Raw genomic sequence first — 23,181 nt, 5'->3', positions numbered from 1 at the left:
AGGTTAGGGTGTCACGGTTCTGGGTAATTTTGACCCAGCATTTTCTGTTTTTTTTATATTCTTCTGTGTTATGGTTTGTATTCTGATTCTCTTGTTATGCTTTGTCGAGTATTATTATAATTCTATGTTTCAGTTTATTCTGGTTTAGGGTTTTGTCCTTAGGTTTTGTGTTTTGTGCCCTCGTGTTTAGTGTGGGTTTAGTTCAGTGTTAAGTCTGCGTCTTTGTGAATTGTTTCCTGTTTTACTTTGAAGGTCCCTGTCTTATGTAAGTGTGTTCAGTTTTGCTTCCCCTGTCTCGTCTTGTCAATTACTCCCAGCTGTGTTCTCCTGCTGTGTCGCATTCCCCTCGTTATCCCTCAGAGTATTTTAGCCCCGTGTTTCTCTTTGTCAGTGTCGTGTCGTCTGTGTTTCTTCCCTTAGGTCATGTCAGGTTTCAAGACTGTGTGCAGGTCATGGTCATGTTCCTTGTTCTAGTATACGTTTCTTAGTTCTTTCATGTCCCTGTACTAAGTCTTGTTTATAGTCGTTTCAGTCGTCATTGTCGTAGTTTTCGCTGTTCTTAGTTTCTCCAGTTTAGGTTTTATTTTAAGTAGCCCTTGTCCCTGCTGTTTTGTTATGCCTTTGTATCAGCCACAATAAAGGCTCGCCTTTTGTTTAAAGTTCAGTTCTGCCTCCTCGCCTGTGTCTGTTCCTGGGTCCTCCGCTCTCTCTCCACTCGGTCTGCCCCGCAGACCATGACATAGGGTGGAGGACATGGAGAGGGCTGTGATAGAAGAGGATGTTAGCGGTAGATAGAGGCTGATGTGGCGACCCTTATAGGGAGCAGCTGAAAGAAGAATTAGAAAAAATGCACTCTGGGATTAAGACACAAGTCACCACCTGATACACAACGATACATCCTTTAGAATGGGCAGAGCAAGAACTCTTGTTCTTCATTTGATTCGTACTTTGAAATATAACAACTTTATCAACATTTCAGAACTCCACAAGAACAAAAATACGCACAAATACACATATGGGGAACAGTTTGTCTTGAAGCAACAACTGCAATCTCTTAATTTCAACTTTATATTCAAAATGATCCATTGTAATTTTTTCTTAATGTCTCCCATTGCTTTTTTTTCTCGTGGTCTGATTTTTGTTTGTTTTCTTTGTTGTCTGTCCAATGGCATATCAAGATGAAAAAATGTAGTACATTAACCTTAGTCACCATTGCCCCCCTTTTCTGTTGCCCACACCCACTCAAACTGCAAGACCACCTCTTACCAGAAAATGTCACTGTTTCCTTGTAACAATGCTTGTTCCCAGTAAATCTCACACTGTTTAAAGCCTGTTTACGTCTCCTTAAATGACCCCACATTTGTAAGGAAACTGCATCTGTGGCTGGAGCAGTAGAGTTGAGTATGTATGTTGTGTCCGTGAAAATCTTTCCATACATAAGCGCTTTTACATTCAGCTCTTCACCACAACAGACCGGTACAGCATCCGCATCACCGCGGCCGCAGCACCAATCCGTCTGTCGACCTGTATAAATAAAAGTGAATTGAATTTATAAGTTAAAAGTATCTATGCAAGTATTGGCATTGGCAATAATGACCCTGGCCCTGGTTTAGGGCGAATACCAACATTTGCGGCATCGTAGTATCGCACCACTAACGTTAATCCTTCTTCACGCTGAGGATTACCCACAATCCTTTGCCATTTCTAGTCAGTACGGGATGACTTTTGACACAAGATGGTGATATTGTCCCATTTAGCTGTATTTATTTATTTATTATTTTTGATTTTGTTGCCAGAACTTTCTTTTTGCATCAGTACAAACAAAAAGGCTACTTGAACCTTCTTTTTTTTTTTACTTGAACCTTTTTAACTATGTTACAAGCCCAACGTAAACACCTGCGCCATGACAGGAGGAGAAAACAGAGATATGTTTAGGGTGTATGGAGACTGATGTCCGTTTGTTATTGTCTCTCCATGCCTTCAGCAAGAAGCAACGCCAGCCTGCAGTACATAAAAAAATATCTTAGACAGTACTACTCGGGTACTGAAGGTGCCATAACGCCATTTTATTTTTTGAATTCCAGTCCAGTTCTTGACCACTGATGGTTAAAAGATAGTCTACAACAGATGTCTAGGCCTTTGGCTTAACATAAAAAATAAAATTAAAAAAAGCTAGGAGAAAAAGACTAAAACCAGACCAAAATTTTCATCCTGATGCCTCACTTAAACTGCCACTTTAAGCCACTTTAAGTCTCCAGGAGCAGGTTCCATCTTTGCAGGTAACGTGTAATACACTGCAAAGAAACATTAGCAATGTAATTCAGAAGTTAATTTTAGTGGTTTATGAGATTATTCTTGTTAAAAAATAACAAAACTCATATATCTTTACTATTCTTTGAACACATTTTTCATGGAAATGAATAATTATTTAGAACAAATAACAATAAACAACGAGAACAGATAAGAGAAAAGAGAAAATGTCAGACTGATGTGGGTATTTTTTACAGCGGAGAAGGCGGGACTTGTTCTGAGAAGTGAAAGTAAAACCGAAAACTTCTGAGAAGCACCCACACAAACTGACGCACCGTGACAAGGTTTTTCTTGGGTTTTTAGTCTTTTACTTTAGAATCTGCACCTAATATGCTGCACAGTCTGAATTCCTATGCGCTTCAGCCGGGAGGTTTCTCTTTTGAGAACAGCCGCAGGTACACAAACTGGATTTAACAGCGTTTACAAAAATAGCTTTACGACATTAATGGCGGAACAAAAAAAATGATTAGCGATTAGCGATTTCACACTAATATGAGCCTCTCTGTGTTCCCTTTTCTCTGCCGTGTCATTACCAGGAATGCCGTGCTGGAATCCAATTTGTCTCAGGCTGGTTACAAAGCTCCTAATGCCAGGAAGACAGGCACCACCATTGCTGGAATTGTATACAAGGTTCGGATTAATCATCAGTGGTTGGACAACACTAGTAATACACCAGGAAGCTGAGTTAGTATTTAAAGTGTGTTAACTTTTATATTTCCTTTTTGTGGTGTTAGGATGGAGTCATCTTGGGAGCGGATACCAGAGCTACAGATGACATGGTTGTGGCTGACAAAAACTGCATGAAAATTCACTACATTGCTCCAAAAATCTAGTAAGTTTACTCATTAATTTCACAGGACAAGTCGAACTGACTCCTAACTCACTTTGAAGATAGCTCTCACCAGAAAACAAGACCCCCGATGGCGGCAAGGCTCCTAGCATGGCAGCTTCATTTCATTCAGTTTCTTGATTTCTTTCCTGATGTCAAGATTTAAACCAGTATGGCCCATCAGCCAACCATCTGCCTGAGTCAGCTTACAAACTAAATGGTCACATTCCAAAGTCTACCTCTTCTGGCCCCTATCTGCCCGTCTAGTGCCGATTCTGCCATCACGCTCTCTTCAGAGAAAAACATTCCAATAGCTAGAATGCAAATACTACTTCTAACATTTAGACTTTTGCTTCAAAGCCTGCTGATGCCTTTTCAGTTCCTGAGTTGGCCTTTGCCTCCTCAAAGGACAGATTCAGCAACTATATGGCTTATTTTCTTGCTTCAGATCTCTCTCCTTCTCTCTTAAAAACACAAAAAACAAAGACCCAAAAAAAGACTAAAAACAGAGAAGAAGAATAAGACTTGAAGCAATACATGGTAGTTCAGTGCCATGTATCTCCAAAACAAAAGAGATTTAAAAAATGCATAAAAATGTACAAAAGTACAAAAATGTGGCTTTTTTTCTTTTTGCGTCAAAGGCTAAGCAGAGACACTTATGCCATGTTCATCAAACAGGTTATTTTACTTGTTTGAATGTTACTTAGTATATTACTTGTCTAACTATGTTTTGTATGTTTTGTAGCTGCTGTGGAGCTGGTGTTGCTGCAGATGCAGAGATAACTACACAAATCATGTCATCCAATGTGGAACTTCACATGCTCAACACTGGGCGACCCCCACTTGTTGCTATGGTTACCAGACAGCTCAAACAAATGCTGTTCAGGTGAGAGCAATAGAGTATAAGTAAGTAAGTAATAGTTGGATGCTAAAGAAGCGATATTCAAATTGTGGGGCATAGAGCTGCTATGGTTGGGTAAAGCTAACTTATTATGGGAAAATAAACAAGGGTTACAGACTTTTATTTCACTAAAATTTAAATTGGATAATTTTCTATCATTAGCTTCTGACCTAGGGCATGAAATGCTTGCTGGGGCAATAAGCATTTGTATACCCTCATTGTCTCTGTACTCTATTGTTTTTGTTTTGCTGCTTATTCACATGTGCACATTTTGGAGGATGTGCTCCGTATTCCTCTAACAAAAAAAGCAGGATGTTGTGGTAATGCCATCTGTTTGATTTGTCAGGTACCAGGGTCACGTGGGGTCATCTCTGATTGTTGGAGGAGTTGATGTGACTGGAGCTCACCTATACAGTGTTTACCCTCATGGCTCTTATGACAAACTGCCTTTTCTCACCATGGGTATGTATATGTTCAGGGTACTGTTTACTATATGTGCAGAATGCTGTGGCAGGTGTCTAAGAGTTTTCTAGAAGAAAAATCAAATAATTTTAAAAGTTGGAACTCGGTTTAAAACATAAATAAAAACAGAATCCAGCAGTTTTCAAATCTCATAAATTAATATTTTATTGACCATACAACATATTATAAACATACCAAATGCCTAAACTGAGATGTTTTACTACTTTATGATAAATACAGTACTGTGCAAAAGTCTTGAGGCACCTGTTATTGCTTTATATTTTGCTATGAAAGTAGCAAATAGAAGCAGTAATTTTGAAATGTGCAAACACATATGCAAGTACAGTATATAAGGGAAATGCAGAGTTTGAACAATTCCACCCATCTATCTATCTATCCAGGGGGGCTGGAATTTATCCCAGCCGCCATAGTGCAAGAGGCTGGGTACACCGTGGACAGGTTGCTAGTCTTTTGCAGTGCTAACAGACAGAGACAGACAACCATTCACACTCACATACACACATACAGGCAATTTAAAATTACCAATTAACCTAACCCCACTAACTGCATGTGTTTGCACTGTGGGAGATATTACCCAGAGCGAACTCCCATAGATTCAAACTGCATGCAAACTCCAGACAGAAAGGCCCAGATGCTGGAGTTGACGTGGACCTTCTTGTTGTACGGCAACAATGCTGCCCTGCACAAGTCTAACAAGTTTAAAGTTAATATGTGGGATGCCCACCTTTATTTTTCAACACAATCTGACATCTCTTAGGCAAGCTTTCTTGTAATGTCTTTAAGTAGCTTTCATGTTCTCCAAGCTTCTGGAAGCATATTCCAAAACTCATGTTTTAAAGACTACCTTACTATCCCAACAGAACACTTATACTGTAGGCTTACTGTAGTTCCTCACTGTACACAATTTTGTTGTACATGTACAATAACAATAAAGGGCTATTCTATTCTATTCTATTCTATTCTATTCTATTCTATAGTTTTCAAAAATAGAATGGGTAACAGAGCCTTCGGCTTCCAGGCCCAACTCCTGTGAAAGATTCAAGAGATTCAAGTGGTTACGCAGAGCAGTGAAATTCTTACTTTGCAGGTTCCCTTCACACAACTAAATAAAAACTAACATAAAATAACATAAAATAAAAATAAAGACTAAACTTAACTCTGAGCATAGAAAATAGCATTGAAAATAATAAATAAAGTAAAACAAGTACAAGTTTGTAGCACTTGTAGCTTATGTAGCTTATGTGTAGGTGTAGTCAGAATTTAAAGTGCAAGTAGTTGCAACACTGTCACAGTGGTAATATATACAGAGTATGCGGTATTAAAATGTTGATATTGTCTGACGTTGTGTTATGTTGTATATAACTGTACAAAACTGCAAATTACAGGTTAAAGATAATTACAGTTGTATTATGTTGTATATAACTGTACAAAATTGCAAATTACAGGTCATAAGTCAGTGATTCAGTAGCCTGATAGCCTTTGGATTGAAACTGTTTTTTAGTCTGGTTGTCCTTGCTTTCACACTCCTGTAGCATCTGCCAGATGGCAGGAGTGAGAACAGTGTGTGCTGTGGGTTGGTGCGGTGCTTGATGATGTTGTGTGCCCTTTTCCTGACCCGAGTGTTGTAAATGTCCTGTAGTGGTGGGAAGGGTACTCCACAGATGAATTGTGCCGTTTAATGACACGCTGGAGAGCCTTCCTGTCCTGAGTAGTGCTGTTCCCATACCACACTATGATAGAGTTTGTCAGGATACTCTCCACTGTGCATCTGTAAAAGTTGCTGAGAAATTTCGGGGTTAATCCAAATTTTCTCAGCTTCCTTAGGAATAAGAGTCATTGTTGAGCCTTCTTGATGGTCTGCCATGTATTATGGGTCCAGGTGAGATCCCCACTGATGTGGGTCCAGAGTAATTAGAAGGTCTTCACCCTCTCCACCTGAGTCCCGTTGATGTATAGTGGGGTGTGCTGGTCTCTCCTCATCCTTGGGTCAATAATCAATCAACAGAGTTGGGGAGTAACTGAATACATGTACCGGCATTACGTATTTAAAATACAAAATATGAGTAACTGTATTCCGTTTCAGTTACCATTTAAAAAGGTAGTATTCAGAATACAGTTACTTTGTTGAAATAAAGGGATTACACGGCGGTCTTTTCCTGTTTCATATGTTAGGCTATGCCCTCTCTATTTTTGGTAATTCCACGCCGGTGGAAACCCAAAGAAAACACGCATTAAGAGGCTCTAATGGCTGGGTCTCAAAATTGCGGCCCATGTCACCTCTACTTGCATAATGACGTGAAGAAATATTTGTAAAATTATTGTTCAAAAAATTATTTAATATGAAGGCAATAGGCAGAATGTTACAGGCATAGCCCTGAAGAATGTAGCCTCATGGGCAGTGTAGCCCAGTTGTAAGTAAGCCATTAAGACTCGACTGTACACTGTGTTCGTGTTTTTCTCTGAAACAATAAGTTCTGTTGGAGCAGCCTTTCAACGACTCTCTCTGTCTCTCGCTAGCAAAGTAGACCCAGTCAACAAAGTAAAGCTAGTTTTCGGTTACGAGCCTGACACGGAACCCGACGTATTAACCAGAGGTCCCTTTACTACAGTTCGGAGCCGCGGACCTGTTTTATATATGGTCAGAATAGTTTTCTATACGAGATCACTGCAAAAAGTGCACCCTTACCTAATGTACACCCTACTGTTACTCATTTTATATTAAGATTTAAAAATCTAGTTGGTATTGGTATGACGAGTATCCTTCAGTAATAGTAATAAATCACACAGCAATAGTACATTCATGTAGTTGTTAAAAAAGTTAGATAATATACTAAGTAATCCAAAGTATTCAGAATCCGTTACTCTCATTGAGTAATGTAACAGAATACGTTACAAAATACATTTTGGAGCATGTATTCTGTAATCTGGAGTGGAATACATTTTAAAAGTAACCTTCCCAAAACTATCAATCAATAATCATCATACCCTTCTCAGCATTTAAGGAGAGACTATTTTCCAGGCACCAGGATACCAGCTGAGCCAACTCTTCCCTGTAAGCAGTCTCCTCTTCACCAGTGAGCCTGATGAAGGTTGTCCCGTCAGCGAACTAAATGATGGAGGTGTTGCTGGGAGGGGACGCAGTCGTAGGTGACGAGGGTGTACAGGAGTGAACTGAGAACACAGCCTTGGGGAGTCCATGGGTTGTGCCTGATGTCTGCCTGTGAGGAAGTCCAGGACCCAGCAACAGAGGGGGGGTGTCAGTCGAAGAGTAGAGAGCTTTCCCACCAGTCTGTTTGGGATGACAGTGTTCAGTGCTAAACTAAGGTCTATAAACAGCATTCAGACATAGGTGTCCTTATTTTTGAGGTGTGAGAGGGCTGTGTGGATGTCTGCATTAACAGTGTCTTCAGTAGAACGATTCTTCCGATATGCAAATTGTAGAGGGTCTAATGTGTCCGGGATGGCTTCTTTGATATGGGACATGACTATCGTCTCAAAGCAAAACTGAAGTGAGTGCGATGGGGCAATAGTCATTCAAGCAGGTTATGTTGTTTCTCTTGGGGAAGAGCACTATGGTGGTGGACTTGAAGCATGTGGGCACAGCTGACTGGGTGAGGGACAAATTGAAAATGTCTGTAAAAACCTCAGCCAGCTCTGAAGAGCAGACCCTCAAAGCACGGCCAGGGATGTTGTCAGGGCTGGCTGCTTTTCAGGGGTTAGTTCTCCTCAGAACCTTGCATACCTCAGTCGAAGTCGCAGTGTGTGAAGAGCTCTGTGCCGCCTCTGCTGGTAGAATGCCTCTGGTTGGTGTTGAAGGTGTCGAAGCAAGCGTAGAACTCATTCGGCTCGTCTGGTAACGTGTTGCAGCTGACTGTGACCCTGCTTCTCCTCTGCTGGAAATCAGTGATGTGTTGCAGGCCCTGCCACATGAATCTGGAATCTGAGTTGTTGTAATATCCTTCCAGCTTCAGTCTGTACTGGCTCTTGGCTTCTCTGATGGTAACCAGGGAAGCCAGTATGCATCAGTGGTAACCACTGATGCATATTCCTCTAAATTCACAGAACTGTGCTCTCTCAGGGCAGCAGTCTTAAACACACCCCAGTTTGTAGCATCAAAGCAGTCCTGAAGCACCGAATCATTCTCTTCATTCCAGATTTAATAATTTTACTTGCTGGGAGGGCTCATTTGAGGAGCTGCCAGTATGAATGGAGCAGCTCCCATTTTGGATTCGTGAGACAGTAACCCTCTCTACTTTTAAGATTAGGTTCAAAACTCTCATTTTCGACAAAACCTAATGTTAGAGCTCGATCAGGTGACCCTAAATCCTCCTTTAGTAATTCTGCAATAGGCTTAAGCATTTCTTCTTCACTCATCTCCTTTCACTCTCTTGTGTATTTATACACCACCACTGTATTTAATCATTAGCAATTAATAAACTCTGGCTTCTCCTGTAGTTTGCCTTTTGTGTTCTTCCTCTCTCTGTTCTCTTCTCTTCCCCCTTACCTCAAATGACCTCAGCACATAACTGCACCTCCTTGAGCCTGGTTCTGCTGGGCTTTTGTTCCTGTTAAAAATGATTTTTTTTTAACAAGAAGAAAACTCCTCACCAATTCCTTTCTTTCTAATACTGTAGGGTCTTTACCTGACAATATACACAGCCTTGGGGTGACTTGCTTTGAATTGATGCTATGTAAACTGCAGGCTGCTAGTAACAAAGTTCTTAATGATATAATTTAAAATAGGTTCTTTGGTATGTTTTCTGTCTTTTATATGTATAGACATTGTCAAGAGATTTACTCTAAAGACACTTCTTCAGCTAAGAGTCTAAGGGTAGAAACACACACAGACGCTGTGGTTTTCACTTGTATACAAGGGCGGTCACAGAACGCTCACACCAGAGTGGGGGCCCTGTGATGCGCGCTCTGTTCTTGCACTTGTCTTTATTTATATACAAAAATAATACAACAGTGAATACGTCTATTCATAGGCAGAGGAAAGTTAGTGCGTAGGGAGTGAAGATAAGAGTGGTTCAGGTGTATGCATGTGTGTTGTGGGATACAGAAAGACGCGGCCTCTCTTCTCGTTAGGGAGCGTCAGATAAGAGTGTCCAGCTCTCCTCTTCCTGCTTGTTCAGCTATTATCGCTGTGAGAAAGAATTTATAAAACAGTCTTGTAGTGGACAACAGTCTAAGTCATCAAAAGGTCAACATACAGTATTCTATCATATGCAAACTTATATCATTAAAAGCTTATACTGACTACTAAGTACAATTTTCCATTGACATTCCCTCCTGTTGTCAGTATAACTTTCAAGTGAGATATCAGTATGTAACATCTTGTTGTACAGTTTCTATCACACCATCATTAATCACACAAAGTCTTCATGTTCCAACAGGTCGGGGTCATCATCATCATCATTTGTCACGGCTATGTATGCAGCAACAGTGGAAACAATTATGCGGTTAATCATGAGTTTTAGACATGGCAGGATACATGTTACAAAAACACAAAATAAAAGTAAAAATACTAAAAGGGATAACTAGAATAAATAAGAATAAGAATACAAAGGAATTGCAAGTATTTCAAGTATTTCAAGTATTTCAAGTATTGAAGTCTATTGCACCGTTGGTTTTTAACAAAAAGTATTACACAGTGAAAAGGGAGTAGTAGTCTTTTTAGCAGTCACTTGTATTATTTACATAGGCCTGATTTTGGGCCTGCTGGATCTGTCTCAAGGCGTTCAGGGCGTCAGTCATGTTTGATGAGTGTACATTGTCTGATGTGTGTGTGTGTCATTTCTCACTCAATCAACAAGTGCACGTCTGTTCAGGTGTGTGTTTCTCTTCATTCTGAGTCAGTGTGTGTAGATGTGTATGTTAGTGTATGTTGGCGTGTTTATCACTTTCCTGTTCTGGTGTTTTGGGTAAACCACGGCCTGAAGCGTGTCCTGGGGTCCTGCCCTCCTCCTTTTCAGTCCGGTTGCGACCATTGCTGCTGCTGCTCAAAGTTCAGTCTGTCCTGGTTTTGGCCCCAATTGGGGCAGTCCTTTCTTCTTCTGTGTTTTGTCCATTCTGAGGTGCCTTTTGACCTCAGTTGCTCCTCCTGTCTCTGGCACGCCCTTTCTTCTGCTGCCCGATCATCCGTGTTGGTCCGTCACTGTCCTGTACAGTGTTAATGCATAGTTATCAAGGTCAGCATTCTTTTGCTCGGCCTTACTTTTCATTCGGGCTTAATGGGCGTCTCGTCACAGCTCTGTCAGCTGAAGCTGTCTGGAAATCTCCCCCGTGTAGTGAAACGGGCCTTGGATTTAACGCTCTCCGTTTCTGCTGCATGAGATCGCTTTCCTGTAGCACTGTTGACATTTTTAGATTGTTGTTATAGGTCCAGCTGCTGCAGCATTTGGTCAGGGTCAGGGTCAGAGATGGTAGAGGGGAGAGCAGGAGTCCAGGTCAGCTTCGGCTTTCAGGACCGGCAAAGCAGCCTGTAATTAAACATAAAGAGAAAAAACAAAAACAAAACAAAAACAGACGAACAGGAAAATGATGTTGTATTGGCTGTGTTATTCAGAGAGGGGAGAAACACCGGGCCAGGCCCTGTGTCAGCCTTCTCTCCCCCTTTTTGTTTTTCCTCACAATATAATTAACTCATAACCCACCAAGTTGACAGGACAACACAGGTAGATATTAAAATTCGTAAGATCACGTTTAAAAGCACAAAAAAGGAATTTTCCTTCCTTCAGTAATCACTTGTATGATTCAATCAGCAGAAAACATCTCACCATTTGACTCTTAACCACTAAATTTGTTGTTTCATCACTGGTTGGTCATACCAGTCTCGTTCTTTTTGAAGTTGTTGTCCTGCAACCCAGAGAGTTTATTTGTTAGTAGTGGATAAACTTCAGCATTTGATAACAAAACTATTAAGTTTTCCCTGTTTTAACACTAATGAGGGATATAGGCACATGTGTTGGCTGTAGTGTAAGCTGTTCTTCATTGCATGTATGTGTGTTAGTAGCTTGCATGCAGGGCCTCTGGGACTGTCTCACCCAAAAGAACATTTTCTCAACAGTTGCCTTTCTCTCACGTGTGTTAAGAAAGGCAAATGTGCTTGAAGCAGTTGTGAGATTATTATGCTGTTATATATTACATTATACCTATAATCAAAATGAGTGAATCATGATACTGCTGTAGGCCACATCACACTTCTGAGTTAAAAGAATGTGAAAATCATTAGATTTATTAGATAGGTTTGTATTATCCTATGCTGCTGATTTACTGTGAGTGAGTTACACTGTTTCATGACATTTCATACTGCCGAGTTATGAAAAGAATATTGTATTCAGAGAGTAGGGGCCTCTCTCTCTTTTTTTTTCCTCTTTGTGATAGTAAAAAGAACAGAGCACATGCCGTGGGAGCGTCACCCCCACCTTTGGTGGAAGCAGAAAAACAGGGAGCCAAGGTCATAACTCAGGCTCACTAAGAGTTAGAAAGAATATGAATGCTTAGTTTGTGGCTGTGGCGCATTTTGTATAGCTTCTTTTCTTTGTTTAGTAGCTTTCTGCCTTCACCTGAGAGTGTGCCCTAAGCATGTGACTTCAGGTCTCCATAATTGGAGTTTATTTAAAGATAAATAAGATGATTTCATATATTGCTCGCAGATCATGCATTAGACGGTATGTTGCAGTATTAGCCTGCTTCAACACTTAAGCAAAACATCACTCTTTGTTTTATTATTATTATTATTATTATTATTATTATTATAAATTCTCCTTTCTCAAAAACAGAAAATGAAATTGTAGTTGTTCTTGGTTGAGAAACACAAAACCTCCCTTTTCTCCCTTTTTTTTTTCAAAACAAGAAACTAAGTTTTAACTTTTCTGGCTTGTCACCTAAAACAAAACAGACAACCCAGCTCTCAGCTGGCTCTGAACTTATCATCATCAAGGACACATGGTGAGAGCCACTTCAGAAGTTACAGTACTCATCACTCAAGCAACATTTCAAAAAACAAAAGAAACAAAAAACAAAACTCAGCACACTGCACAGAGAACAACAACAAGACATAACTGAAGATGTTGTTCTTGTTTGTTCTCCTTGAATTTTAGAATAAAGTTATTACATCTGCATTAGTAAATCATATGCCTAATCATTATGTGTCACTGTGATCCACAAGTATGATCACAAATTTAGTCATTTTTCAACCCAACAAAACAAAAAACAAAACAAAACAAAAACAAGTTACTGATGGCTTGAACGCTTTACACACGAGTCAGGATGCAAAAAGGCTGCTGCCAAAGACAAATCAGAAGCGTGAGGGAAAAAAAAAACAAAAAAACTGAGCCCACAGACGGCTTCATGTTTGAGCTTTGATAGCGGTTTCCCTCCCTCTGATGTGTTCTTATGCAGCTCCTGCTCTAAAAAATGTGTAACCTGCTCATCAGCTTAGCAGTGACCATATATTTAATTCAGCTTCTCAATTGTGTAGCTTTAGCTGTTGTATACAGGGTTTAGCTTGTTAGTTGTTAGTATAGGTGTGCTCTATATTTCAGCAATGTCTCATCTAGGATGACAGGTTTTCAAGCAGGTCAAGTGCCTCTATGCACTTAATTAGTTTACATATTTTCTTTATTTTCTTCATCTCATATGTCATTATACTGAATTTGAGCAAACCTTAAGCTTGATGCAGACTACTTTTAACAATTATCCACCTCACATCATAGCTGACTGAGGTGCCTCTTCATATTAATATTATGTTAATGTTATTATCTTTTTATATAACAGCAATAGTATATTACAATATTTTATTTATATTTTATTTTGCATCCATCGAGGGATGGGGGTGATCTGCAGTTTCACCCCGTCCCAAGCTGGAGACATTTTCCTTTTCACACATTTTCCTTGGCTGAACAATGACAAAACCTTAATATACCTTATGCATCTCTCTATTTCATTTAATATGTGTTTGTGTGAGTTATGTATTTTCTTTCGTTCTATTCATTCTGGGCATGGTCTTCATCCTATGTTTCATTGTTAATACCAGTTTACAGGTTGTTATCCTTGCTTTTATCAATTTGAGACATTACAGTTGTTTTATTTAACTTTATTCCTCTTGCATTTATATGTATTCAGTTGGGTCTGTTTCCAGCCCTTTTTAAACTTATACTTGGATCTCTAATTTTTTACTTGACGAGGGATTATTATATTCTTCCTAGTCTGAACTGCTTCTTTGTTTCTTACAGTCACGTACAAAATGTCCCTCTTTTCCACACCTCCAGCATGTAGTACTAAAGTCACTGTTTGGTGTGTGTCTCTGTGTGTTACAGTCACGTACAAAATGTCCCTCTTTTCCACACCTCCAGCATGTAGTACTAAAGTCACTGTTTGGTGTGTGTCTAAACCTGTCTCTACCCCCTGCTCCTGCCCTACGCATTCCTCTCCCTCTCTTTTGGCCTCTGAAACCTCCCCTGTAGCCTCCACTGAAAGCTGTGAGAACAGTGTCAGCGTCGAGGGCAAAAACTGAGACCTTCTCTTTCTTTTTCACCACTGTCTGTGCATGGTTAGCATATTGAAACGCCTCATCTGCTGTGCCCGTATCTTGCGTTACCCAATTCTTTTCTACATGAGACCTAATGGGTGGTAGTAATCCTTCAATGAAAGTGCATTTAAATAGATTTTTATTTTCCTCTTTCTTTTTCTTATTTTCAGTTCTCCTTTCAGCTTCAGTTTCCCATGCTTGGAAAAGTTTATATTCTTCTTCACGTTTTAATTTCTTCTTTGGGTCTTTTGTTAATGTAATTTCTTGTTTCAGGACAGCTTTCAACTGGGTAACAGCTGAGGGATTGCATTTCCCTTCCCAGCTGTGGTTTTTAGCTTTTTGTGGATTTCTCCACCTATTTGCACTTATTCTACCTGCTCCGGTTTGTTGTTTTTCTAAACATTCCTCATCAGGTGTTAATTTTGCTTGTTTATTCCCCATTGTCAAAGATTTTGCTGGGCTGTCACTGGCACGCTTGACTTCAGAGTGGTTGCTGATACGCCCTTCTACTTCACTTCTAAAAAATGAAGCGGTATCAGTTTTACGAGATAAAACTCAACCGTTCTCATTTGTCACCAGTACGTGAGCCTCAGCAAAGAAAACAAATAAAATAGAAGTAGTTCAGCAGCGTATTGTGCTGTAAAATCAACTTACTTCCAGACACATACACACACATAGACATTTGCGCGCTTTTACTAATTCGGTTCCTTATGGCGATTCCTAACCTATTTTATTTGTCGGTTCATTAAGGCGATTCCTAACCTATTTTATTTGTCGGTTCATTAAGGCGATTCCTAACCTATTTTATTTGTCGGTTCATTAAGGCGATTCCTAACCTATTTTATTTGTCGGTTCATTAAGGCGATTCCTAACCTATTTTATTTGTCGGTTCATTATGGCGATTCCTAACCAAAGTAGTGTTTCTCACCTCTCAGACGTCTCACTGGTGATTCGGATCGTCAGACTGAATCCCGCCGCCGTGGACCAGACTAAAAACACCGGCCTGGACCCGAATTCACACGTTCCAGGGCTTTCGGCCTCGTCTAAGAGGGCTGTGCACAGACTTCGGTGCTGGCTCCACGGCGTCAGGAAACAGTATGCCAGATCCTGGAACAGAGTCACAGATAACAGTTCTGATGTTTCTGCCCCGGCTACGAAGGACCAAAATAAATGTCAAGAGATTTACTCTAAAGACACTTCTTCAGCTAAGAGTCTAAGGGTAGAAACACACACAGACGCTGTGGTTTTCACTTGTATACAAGGGCGGTCACAGAACGCTCACACCAGAGTGGGGGCCCTGTGATGCGCGCTCTGTTCTTGCACTTGTCTTTATTTATATACAAAATAATACAACAGTGAATACGTCTATTCATAGGCAGAGGAAAGTTAGTGCGTAGGGAGTGAAGATAAGAGTGGTTCAGGTGTATGCATGTGTGTTGTGGGATACAGAAAGACGCGGCCTCTCTTCTCGTTAGGGAGCGTCAGATAAGAGTGTCCAGCTCTCCTCTTCCTGCTTGTTCAGCTATTATCGCTGTGAGAAAGAATTTATAAAACAGTCTTGTAGTGGACAACAGTCTAAGTCATCAAAAGGTCAACATACAGTATTCTATCATATGCAAACTTATATCATTAAAAGCTTATACTGACTACTAAGTACAATTTTCCATTGACAGACATAAAACGGATTCATCCCTTTAGGTTCCTCTTTAATGTTTGAATAAGTCAGGTCAGTGTTTGTTCCTCATAAAACTGTGAAGACCTTGAACATCTCATCACAGTATAAACTACATGTTTATACACTACATATGCCCAGGAAGACTTCCAGAAATGACTGTCTTCCAGAGGTAGGAAGTAACAAAGGTATTTGTACTTTATTATCTATTTTTTTACTTTTGCACCCTACATTTTTACACAAATATTTGTTATTCCTCTCTCCCTGCTTGCGTCATACAGATTCAAGCTGAGTACATTCATTAGAATTACAATTTAGATGAAGAAGTATAATCCTGTTAACAGCAAGAAAATGACATTTATTTGTGTTGATTTCAGTATAGATTTGTTGAATCCAACTGCGAACAGCACCATCACTGATTTCATTCATACTGTGATGGACTAGCAGCAAAGGAAACTTAGGCACAGGTTAAAGTCCAAAAACAGGATTTTTTTTATTTAACCCAAAAACATAATTGGTTAAATCATTCAAAAAGAATCAAAATCTTGGGCCCATAAAAGAGGTCAAAATTACAGAACTCTACTCAAAGTTAACAAACAATACTGATAACTCAAACAAACTGACCTAACTTAACGAGACAAAGGGGAAACTTAAATAGTGGCTGACCAGCCCACAAAAAACACAAGGGGTAAAACACACAAAAAACCGAACTGAAACTAACATAATGAACTCCAATTTCCCCCCATGGTCCCGAGTTATGGAATGAGCAAATTTGCAGTTTTCCATCAAGGCTTGCTCCGCCCCTTTTCCACCTCTTGGCTCCTCAATCAAGGGACTGGAGCAGCTGCAACTAAGGTAACTCAGACAACAAAGATTAATCATACTTAACAGTGTAAACTAAAATGTGCGCACTTATTTGAAAATGCAGTGTTATGTGGATATGTTAATTAATTCTAAACCAAAATCAGTTATTCATTGTCCTGTAAATTAATTCCTATATTTAAAGACAAATGTGAATGTAGTGTTGAATGTATAAGCCTTTACACTAATATGGTGGCCATTACCACTGTGTGGCTGTAAGTGCAGCCATCACACATACAATGTCTAGCATTATGTCTTTATCCCTCCATCTCCCGTCCAATGAGAATAACCTCACATAGTTCTACACTTATCGATAATATTTTCACTAATGCTGTTGACAGGAATGTTGTAAGTGGATTAATAATAAATGACATATGTTACCATCTACCAGTTTTTGCAACATTACAGAACCATGCCAGGATTAACAGATGTGAACCTAATAAGAAATTAATTGGACATAAAACACAAGAAGCAATTTGCTGCCTCAACAGCCAAGACTGGAGTAATATCTATGTTCAAGATGTTGATGTGGCATTTGAAAACTTCTTTTCTATAATATTAACTCTGTCCCCTGGTGAGTATAACGAAGAAAACCAAAAACTGAATACTGAATGCATGTATGAAAAAGAATCTGTTGTATTTTTTTTTTAAAAGAAAAGAACAATAGAAGCTGAACAAACTTATAAGAGGTATAAGAATAAATTGATAAAAATTATAAGAAGCAGCAAAAGAAATGACTACAGTAAAGTTTTAGATGAAAATAAGAATAACATGAAAAACATGTGGACAATACTAAATAACATTGTAAATAAAGGAACTAAGGGATTAGAATATCAAAATAACTTCCAAATACAAAATACAATGATCAGTGACATAAAAGAAATTGCAAATGGTTTTAATGACTTTTTTCTTAATTTTGATCCTGTCTTGGCTTAAGTAAAAACTGGACACGCTCCTAAAACTAAAACTATTAATGTAGCAAACTCAGACTTGTAGCAGACTTATCAAAGTGTCTGAAATGTAAAATTCCAACCTCCCCTTTAGTGTGCTTGTTGGGCAAATTGGATGATGTCACTACAGAAACTAATACAGTCCACATGTTTTTTTACTGCCCTATGCATTACCAAGAAAACGGTCCTCAAGAACTGGAAAAATAAAAATAATCTTAATTCTAGCCAATATAGAAACCATCTAATAGATCACATTAGTCTCAAGACAGCCTCTGCCACCACATTAGATCAATCCCTCTGGGCTCCTTTGATCGGCTCGATCACCTAGCGGGGGTGGGGGGTCGTGGTTTGGTCCCGCCTTCGCCATTGTGGTTGATGTGGAGGTAGGGACAGGCTTAGGGCGTCTGGAGAATCCCTAGGGACGTTATCCTGGAGGGCTTAACCCAGGGCTTGTGGTCATAACCTGGTTAGTGGCTCTGGTTGCTCTTAGAGGGTGTTCTCCTTGTGGCTGTGTGCAGCAGGGCTGGGGGAGGGTCTGTGCTGGCGGACATAGGTTACTGGCCTGGTAGCCTGGCTGCCCCTGAGTGGATCCGGGGCAGGCGTGGGGGCTTGGGGTTCAGGGGTGCTTCGCCTCCGTGCTAGGGCTCTGGCTGGGCCTTGGGGGCTTAGGTCCTTGTTGGTGTGTTGCCGAGGTTGTGGGCGGGTGGGTGCACGGGGGCTCAGCTCTGGTGCAGGGGGCCTCTGGCGCATCGGCCTAACTAGGGGGCTCTTCAACTGACAGGGAGTTTGTTCCATCCTTGCAGGAGTCCACTCTGCAGGTGGGGGAGAGTCATAGGAGAGGTGGAGAATAAACTTAACTTGGGTGTCTACTGTCTTGGGCAGTCTGGGAGATGATTGAATGTTAGGGTGGGTACAGTTTCCTCTGCGGTGGGGTCGGGTGGGCTGCCCCGGGTCCTGTGGGGCTGAGCGGTCCTGCTGCCGTAGGCCCCGATCTGGATGGGCCTGGGTTCCCTTGCCTTGGTGGGTGCCGAAGGACAGGGGTGCCTACTGGGGTCAGCGGGGGAGCTGGCCCCAGGGAGGGGCATCTTGCTCCTCCCATCTTTTCCTCCCCATCCCCGGCTGCCTCCCTCTTCCCGCTCCAACACACCCACCCACACAAGTAGGGCCTTGGGGTGCGGGTGTGTCACCACTCGATCACAACCTTTTAATTAACAAACTATGTACATGTTGGGGTCAGAGGGGTGGCATTATCATGGGTTAACAGTTACCCTAAAAACCAGAAACAGTTTTTATTTTATCCAAATAAATGCCATAAAATCAAAACTGAAACCTGTTGTGTGTGGAGTTCCCCAAGGATCGGTTTTGGGGCCACTGCTTTTCATATTGTACATTAATGAGATATGTGCAATTTCAAAGTCTTTGAAAATAATATTATTTGCAGACGATACAAAATTACTGTGTCGTGGAGGTAACTTCGAACAACTTCTGAATGAACTAGAAAATGAATTAAATAATCTGAAGACCTGGTTTGACTATAATAAATTAATATTGAACCTGAATAGAACAAAATTCATAATATTTGGGAATCACACATATTCTACCAATAGTAAACTGACAATAAATAACATGGCAATTCTCTGGCAGTTCTCTACAAGGTTAAGGATCGTATAAATCAAATGCATTATATACTCTTTATTGTTCTATGATACTCCCGTACATGACATATTGTGTGGACGTGTGGGGAAACACGCATAAAGCACACATCCATCCAATTCTGCAAAAAAGATAATAAATAAAACCACTTCAAGAGAACCATCAAATCCACTTTTTATTAAACTGAATATTCTCAGATTTAAGGATTTGGGTGACCTCAGAACCGTACAATGTACAAAGCAGCAAGTAAATCTTTGCCACAAAACATTCAGAACTTTTTCCAGATAAGACCAAATACTCATGACCTGGGAGGATTCCTTATGTTCAGCAAGCCAGTAGTTAGGACTAATGTAAAATGTCACAGCATTACAGTCACAACAGTACGGAAGAGGATTAGGGCCACTGGCAAAAAAAAAAAGTGGGCACTTCTTTTTTTTCTTTTTTCCTGAATTCTGAGAAAAAAGTCAGAATTCTGACTCTCAGAATTCTGGAAAAGAAGAAAAAAAAGATGTGCCCACTTTTTTTTTTCCCCAGTGGCCCTAATCCTCTTCCGTACAACAGTTAGTGTGTGGAACACCTGTACAAATAAAGTTAAGAAAAAGACATCAATACAAAAGTTCACGCGATTGTTTAATAAATGATAAATTGCATGAATATAGGAAATCTTCCTCTCATTGTGTTCTGTTGAAGCCTTGTCCCCATTTTCATAGACTGAGGCAAGAGTGTTTTGGTTTACAAGCTGAATTTTTTTTGTGTGTATGTTTATGTGTTGTATATGAGTCTAGACTTGTATACAGTCAAACATGTGTGGATCATATAATGTCAAATTGTGAATATTGATTTGTAAATAATGGAATTTGAAATAAGGTGGAAGGAACAGAAAAAGTGTAAACTTCACCCTACTCCTTTATGAGCATAAACATTGTGTAGCCATAGAGATATTCATGAAAACTTGATGTTTTTAAGTTTTTCTTATCTCTTGTTATTTTACATATATTTACATGTTTGAAAAACATTATTCTATCTGTCTCATTCATAAAGACTGCATCTCTGATGGGATTGGTAGTTTGCACATCTGGAAAGCACCATCAGTACTGAATAGGATATATAGAACATAGAGCACCATATGCTCCCATCCAGATGATGTTTTTTCAAGGTCTTGCATATTTCAGCAAGACAATGCTAAACTGCATTCTGAATCTATCATTTTGTGATGTGTTGCTCCATTCAAAATGATAATATATTTCTTAAAATGATACATGTTCTTAGTTTATACAAATCATTTTTTCAGTTCATTGCATCCTGTTTTTAATACTTCATACAGCATTCCAACTTTCAGTCATAAATTATAATTATAAACATACAGTTGAATGAAAATAATTTTGCCTAGCAACAGACAGTGACAGTAATGGTAATAATAACAATATTTGGCTCTGATTTTAGGATCTGGAGCAGCAGCTGCTGTCTCTGTATTTGAGGACAGGTTCAAACCAAATATGGAGGTAAGGCATTGTCATGTTCCCTCTTATGACATACGTAATGAAATAAAGAGTCAGATCTTTAAGAATAAACAAATTGAAGTAATAATGTCCACAGAATCGGAAATACATATAAATTGAATGAAATTTAATAACATGTCTTCAGTTGGAAGAGGCGAAGCAGCTAGTACGAGATGCCATCGCTGCAGGGATTTTCTGTGACCTGGGTTCAGGCAGTAACGTTGACTTGTGTGTCATCACTGAAGCTGGAGTGGAATATTTGCGTGGCTATGACAAGCCCACAACGAAGGGAAAAAGGTGAGCCATTATTCTATTACACTGTTAATTTGTGTTTTTTCATTTGTTAATCTGCTGGTCACATAATCAGAGCCCTCACATTGGCATTTTCATAAAGGACAAAAAAACTAATATGATCACTAAATTCAGCATAATATAGGCATCAACAATAGCAGCAAGAGTAACAAAGCAGTTAAGCCAATGCGATTTAACACCAAAGTTCAAAGTTAATCACAATTTAATCACAATTTTTGAACTTCTGCTTGTCCACCTGCTTTTCATAGAAAAGCAAAACTGTAGATGCTATGCAGGAAACTTTTCCTGAATCACTGGAAGAAGTTGGGCATTGAGGCCGTTATTAGTTTGGTCAGATTTCTTGACATTTGACAGACACTACAAACATATCATAACTGCTTAACATCAAACATGTACAACTCCTCAAGTTTATCCCAAAAGAAGTGTCACTCAAACCAGAATTATTCCTACTTTGCTTGTACTCAGAGCACAGTAAACGGCTTCTTTTCAGCTTAACTTTTTATTTAACTTTTGTCCTAAATAAAATAGAATGTGTGAATAAATCTGAAACTGACCTGACAGGTTTTTTTTCTTTAGGAAATATCTAATCCAAATCCAATTAGATAAATCTAATGCGTTACATTTTTTTCTCTCTCTCTGTCTTTTCTTTTCAGAGAAGGGCAGTACAGGTATAAGACTGGGACCACTGCTGTCCTGACCAAAACTGTGACACCCCTGTCCCTGGATGTGGTCAATGAATCTGTTCAGATTATGGACACTGAATGAAATTCAATAACATTTTTCAGCTGGAATAAAATGTATTCAGTAGAATAGGATGAATTAAAAAAAACCTTGTTAAATGATTGGTGTTTGCAAATTTATTTAGTGACCACTGCTGAAAAATACTAGAAGATGGTAACTATTTCTTTTTCTTACTAAAAAAAATCTATATATAGCAGAACACGATCCGTTTTCTAAAGAATTATTAAGGAATTTATTAAAAATCACTTTTGGTGACCTACTGGTCTGTGAAAACAAAATAAAATCTTCTTTTCATGCATTGCTAATTGCTGTGACAGCATTATGCTTTATAGTATATATTCGATTATTTATTGAATAATTTGAAGAGTATTATATCACACACTTCTCTGTCTTTTAGCAAGTCTTTACATTTCTTATCAATAGCTCCCAAAAGGTTATCTCTAAAGAGCTCCAGACAATGCACATAGGTAACAGTGAACTCCTATTAGACAAGATTAATCCTAGATCCCAAAGTTTATTTATGCACTCTAAATAATAAGAGAAAAATCAGGGGGAATAAGACAAGAGCTAGTTAAGACATGTGTACCACAAGAATGAAGATCACACTTACTGATTTACACATATCCATCTAAGGATCCAGAGAGTGGGTGAGCAACATTTAATGATTCCTGAAAAAGCACATGGAAGATCAGATCACAGCAAGGTTATTCACAGCAAACATGCAGGAATTATCATTTTAGTGGTCGACAATAGCTTTAACTATTTTAAGAGAAACAAAATCCAAGTCCCAAACGGAAATAATTTGAGAGCTTTATCACACAGATATCACTAAGCAGATTGTGAGATGGCTTTTTTATGCATCACCACATGCAGTTTAAAGGGGAACAAGTATGTAGATCACTTGGCAACAAATGCTGCTTTATGAGAAAAGAATACAAATTGCCCAACAACATGCACTTTCAGATTACACTTCTATAATGAATAATTTAGGTAAAGAAACTGAGCAGAATACTTGGAAAATTGATTCCAGTACAAAAATTAAAGGAAAAAAAAATCTAAATCCAGAAACTGTGTACATACTTTCTGAATCTGAGAGCATAGTTTATAAAGCCAGACTATAGGTTTTCTTTCATTTTTGAGTATCAAAGAGTTAAGACAGGGCTTGTCCTGTATGGAAAACATCTGGTAGGCAAGTATAAGAGGGACAGCTCAAAACCAGTACAACGACTCAGTAAACACAATCTTTACCACTTCAAGAATTTTATTATGCACACCAGAAGAGTTTAGAGACTGCTTAAAGACTTGTGAGCGGCTGGACAACAATTTCAAAACCTCGCTCATCTTGGATTAACTAGCCTAAAATGACAATGAACAAAAATTACTGAATAGCTTTTTAGTGGTAACATTTCAGTTCGTTTCAAACGGAACTTGGATA

At 39.3% G+C, this 23,181-nt stretch overlaps 1 protein-coding gene and 1 long non-coding RNA gene across 2 annotated transcripts; both read left to right on the top strand.

Moving 5' to 3' along the window:
- The first annotated feature begins 2,534 nt into the window (after positions 1-2,534).
- On the top strand, positions 2,535-21,847 carry psmb10 (proteasome 20S subunit beta 10). Its single transcript, XM_005449520.3, has 8 exons — positions 2,535-2,705; positions 2,847-2,940; positions 3,045-3,142; positions 3,885-4,025; positions 4,387-4,502; positions 20,638-20,696; positions 20,839-20,990; positions 21,659-21,847. Exons 1-8 carry the CDS (start codon positions 2,641-2,643, stop codon positions 21,768-21,770), a joined length of 837 nt encoding a protein of 278 aa, XP_005449577.1. The 5' UTR covers positions 2,535-2,640; the 3' UTR covers positions 21,771-21,847.
- Positions 15,630-17,959, top strand: LOC112847376 (uncharacterized). The gene is made up of 2 exons (XR_003220890.1): positions 15,630-16,585; positions 16,983-17,959. It is a non-coding gene; the product is annotated as an uncharacterized LOC112847376 (long non-coding RNA).
- Positions 21,848-23,181: the final 1,334 nt, after the last annotated feature.

Source organism: Oreochromis niloticus, linkage group LG7 (genome assembly GCF_001858045.2).
Source record: "Oreochromis niloticus isolate F11D_XX linkage group LG7, O_niloticus_UMD_NMBU, whole genome shotgun sequence".
Lineage (NCBI taxonomy): Eukaryota > Metazoa > Chordata > Actinopteri > Cichliformes > Cichlidae > Oreochromis > Oreochromis niloticus.
The sequence above is the reverse complement of the archived record's forward strand: the minus strand, read 5'-3'. Positions and strand labels throughout refer to the sequence as shown.

Excerpts from the sequence above, each read along its gene's own strand:
- psmb10 (XM_005449520.3), top strand. The coding sequence starts at position 2,641 with ATGCTGCACAGTCTGAATTCCTATGCGCTTCAGCCGGGAGGTTTCTCT. Across the intron at positions 4,026-4,386 it reads CTCAAACAAATGCTGTTCAG|GTACCAGGGTCACGTGGGGT; the intron begins GTGAGAGCAATA and ends TTGATTTGTCAG. Across the intron at positions 4,503-20,637 it reads ACTGCCTTTTCTCACCATGG|GATCTGGAGCAGCAGCTGCT; the intron begins GTATGTATATGT and ends CTCTGATTTTAG.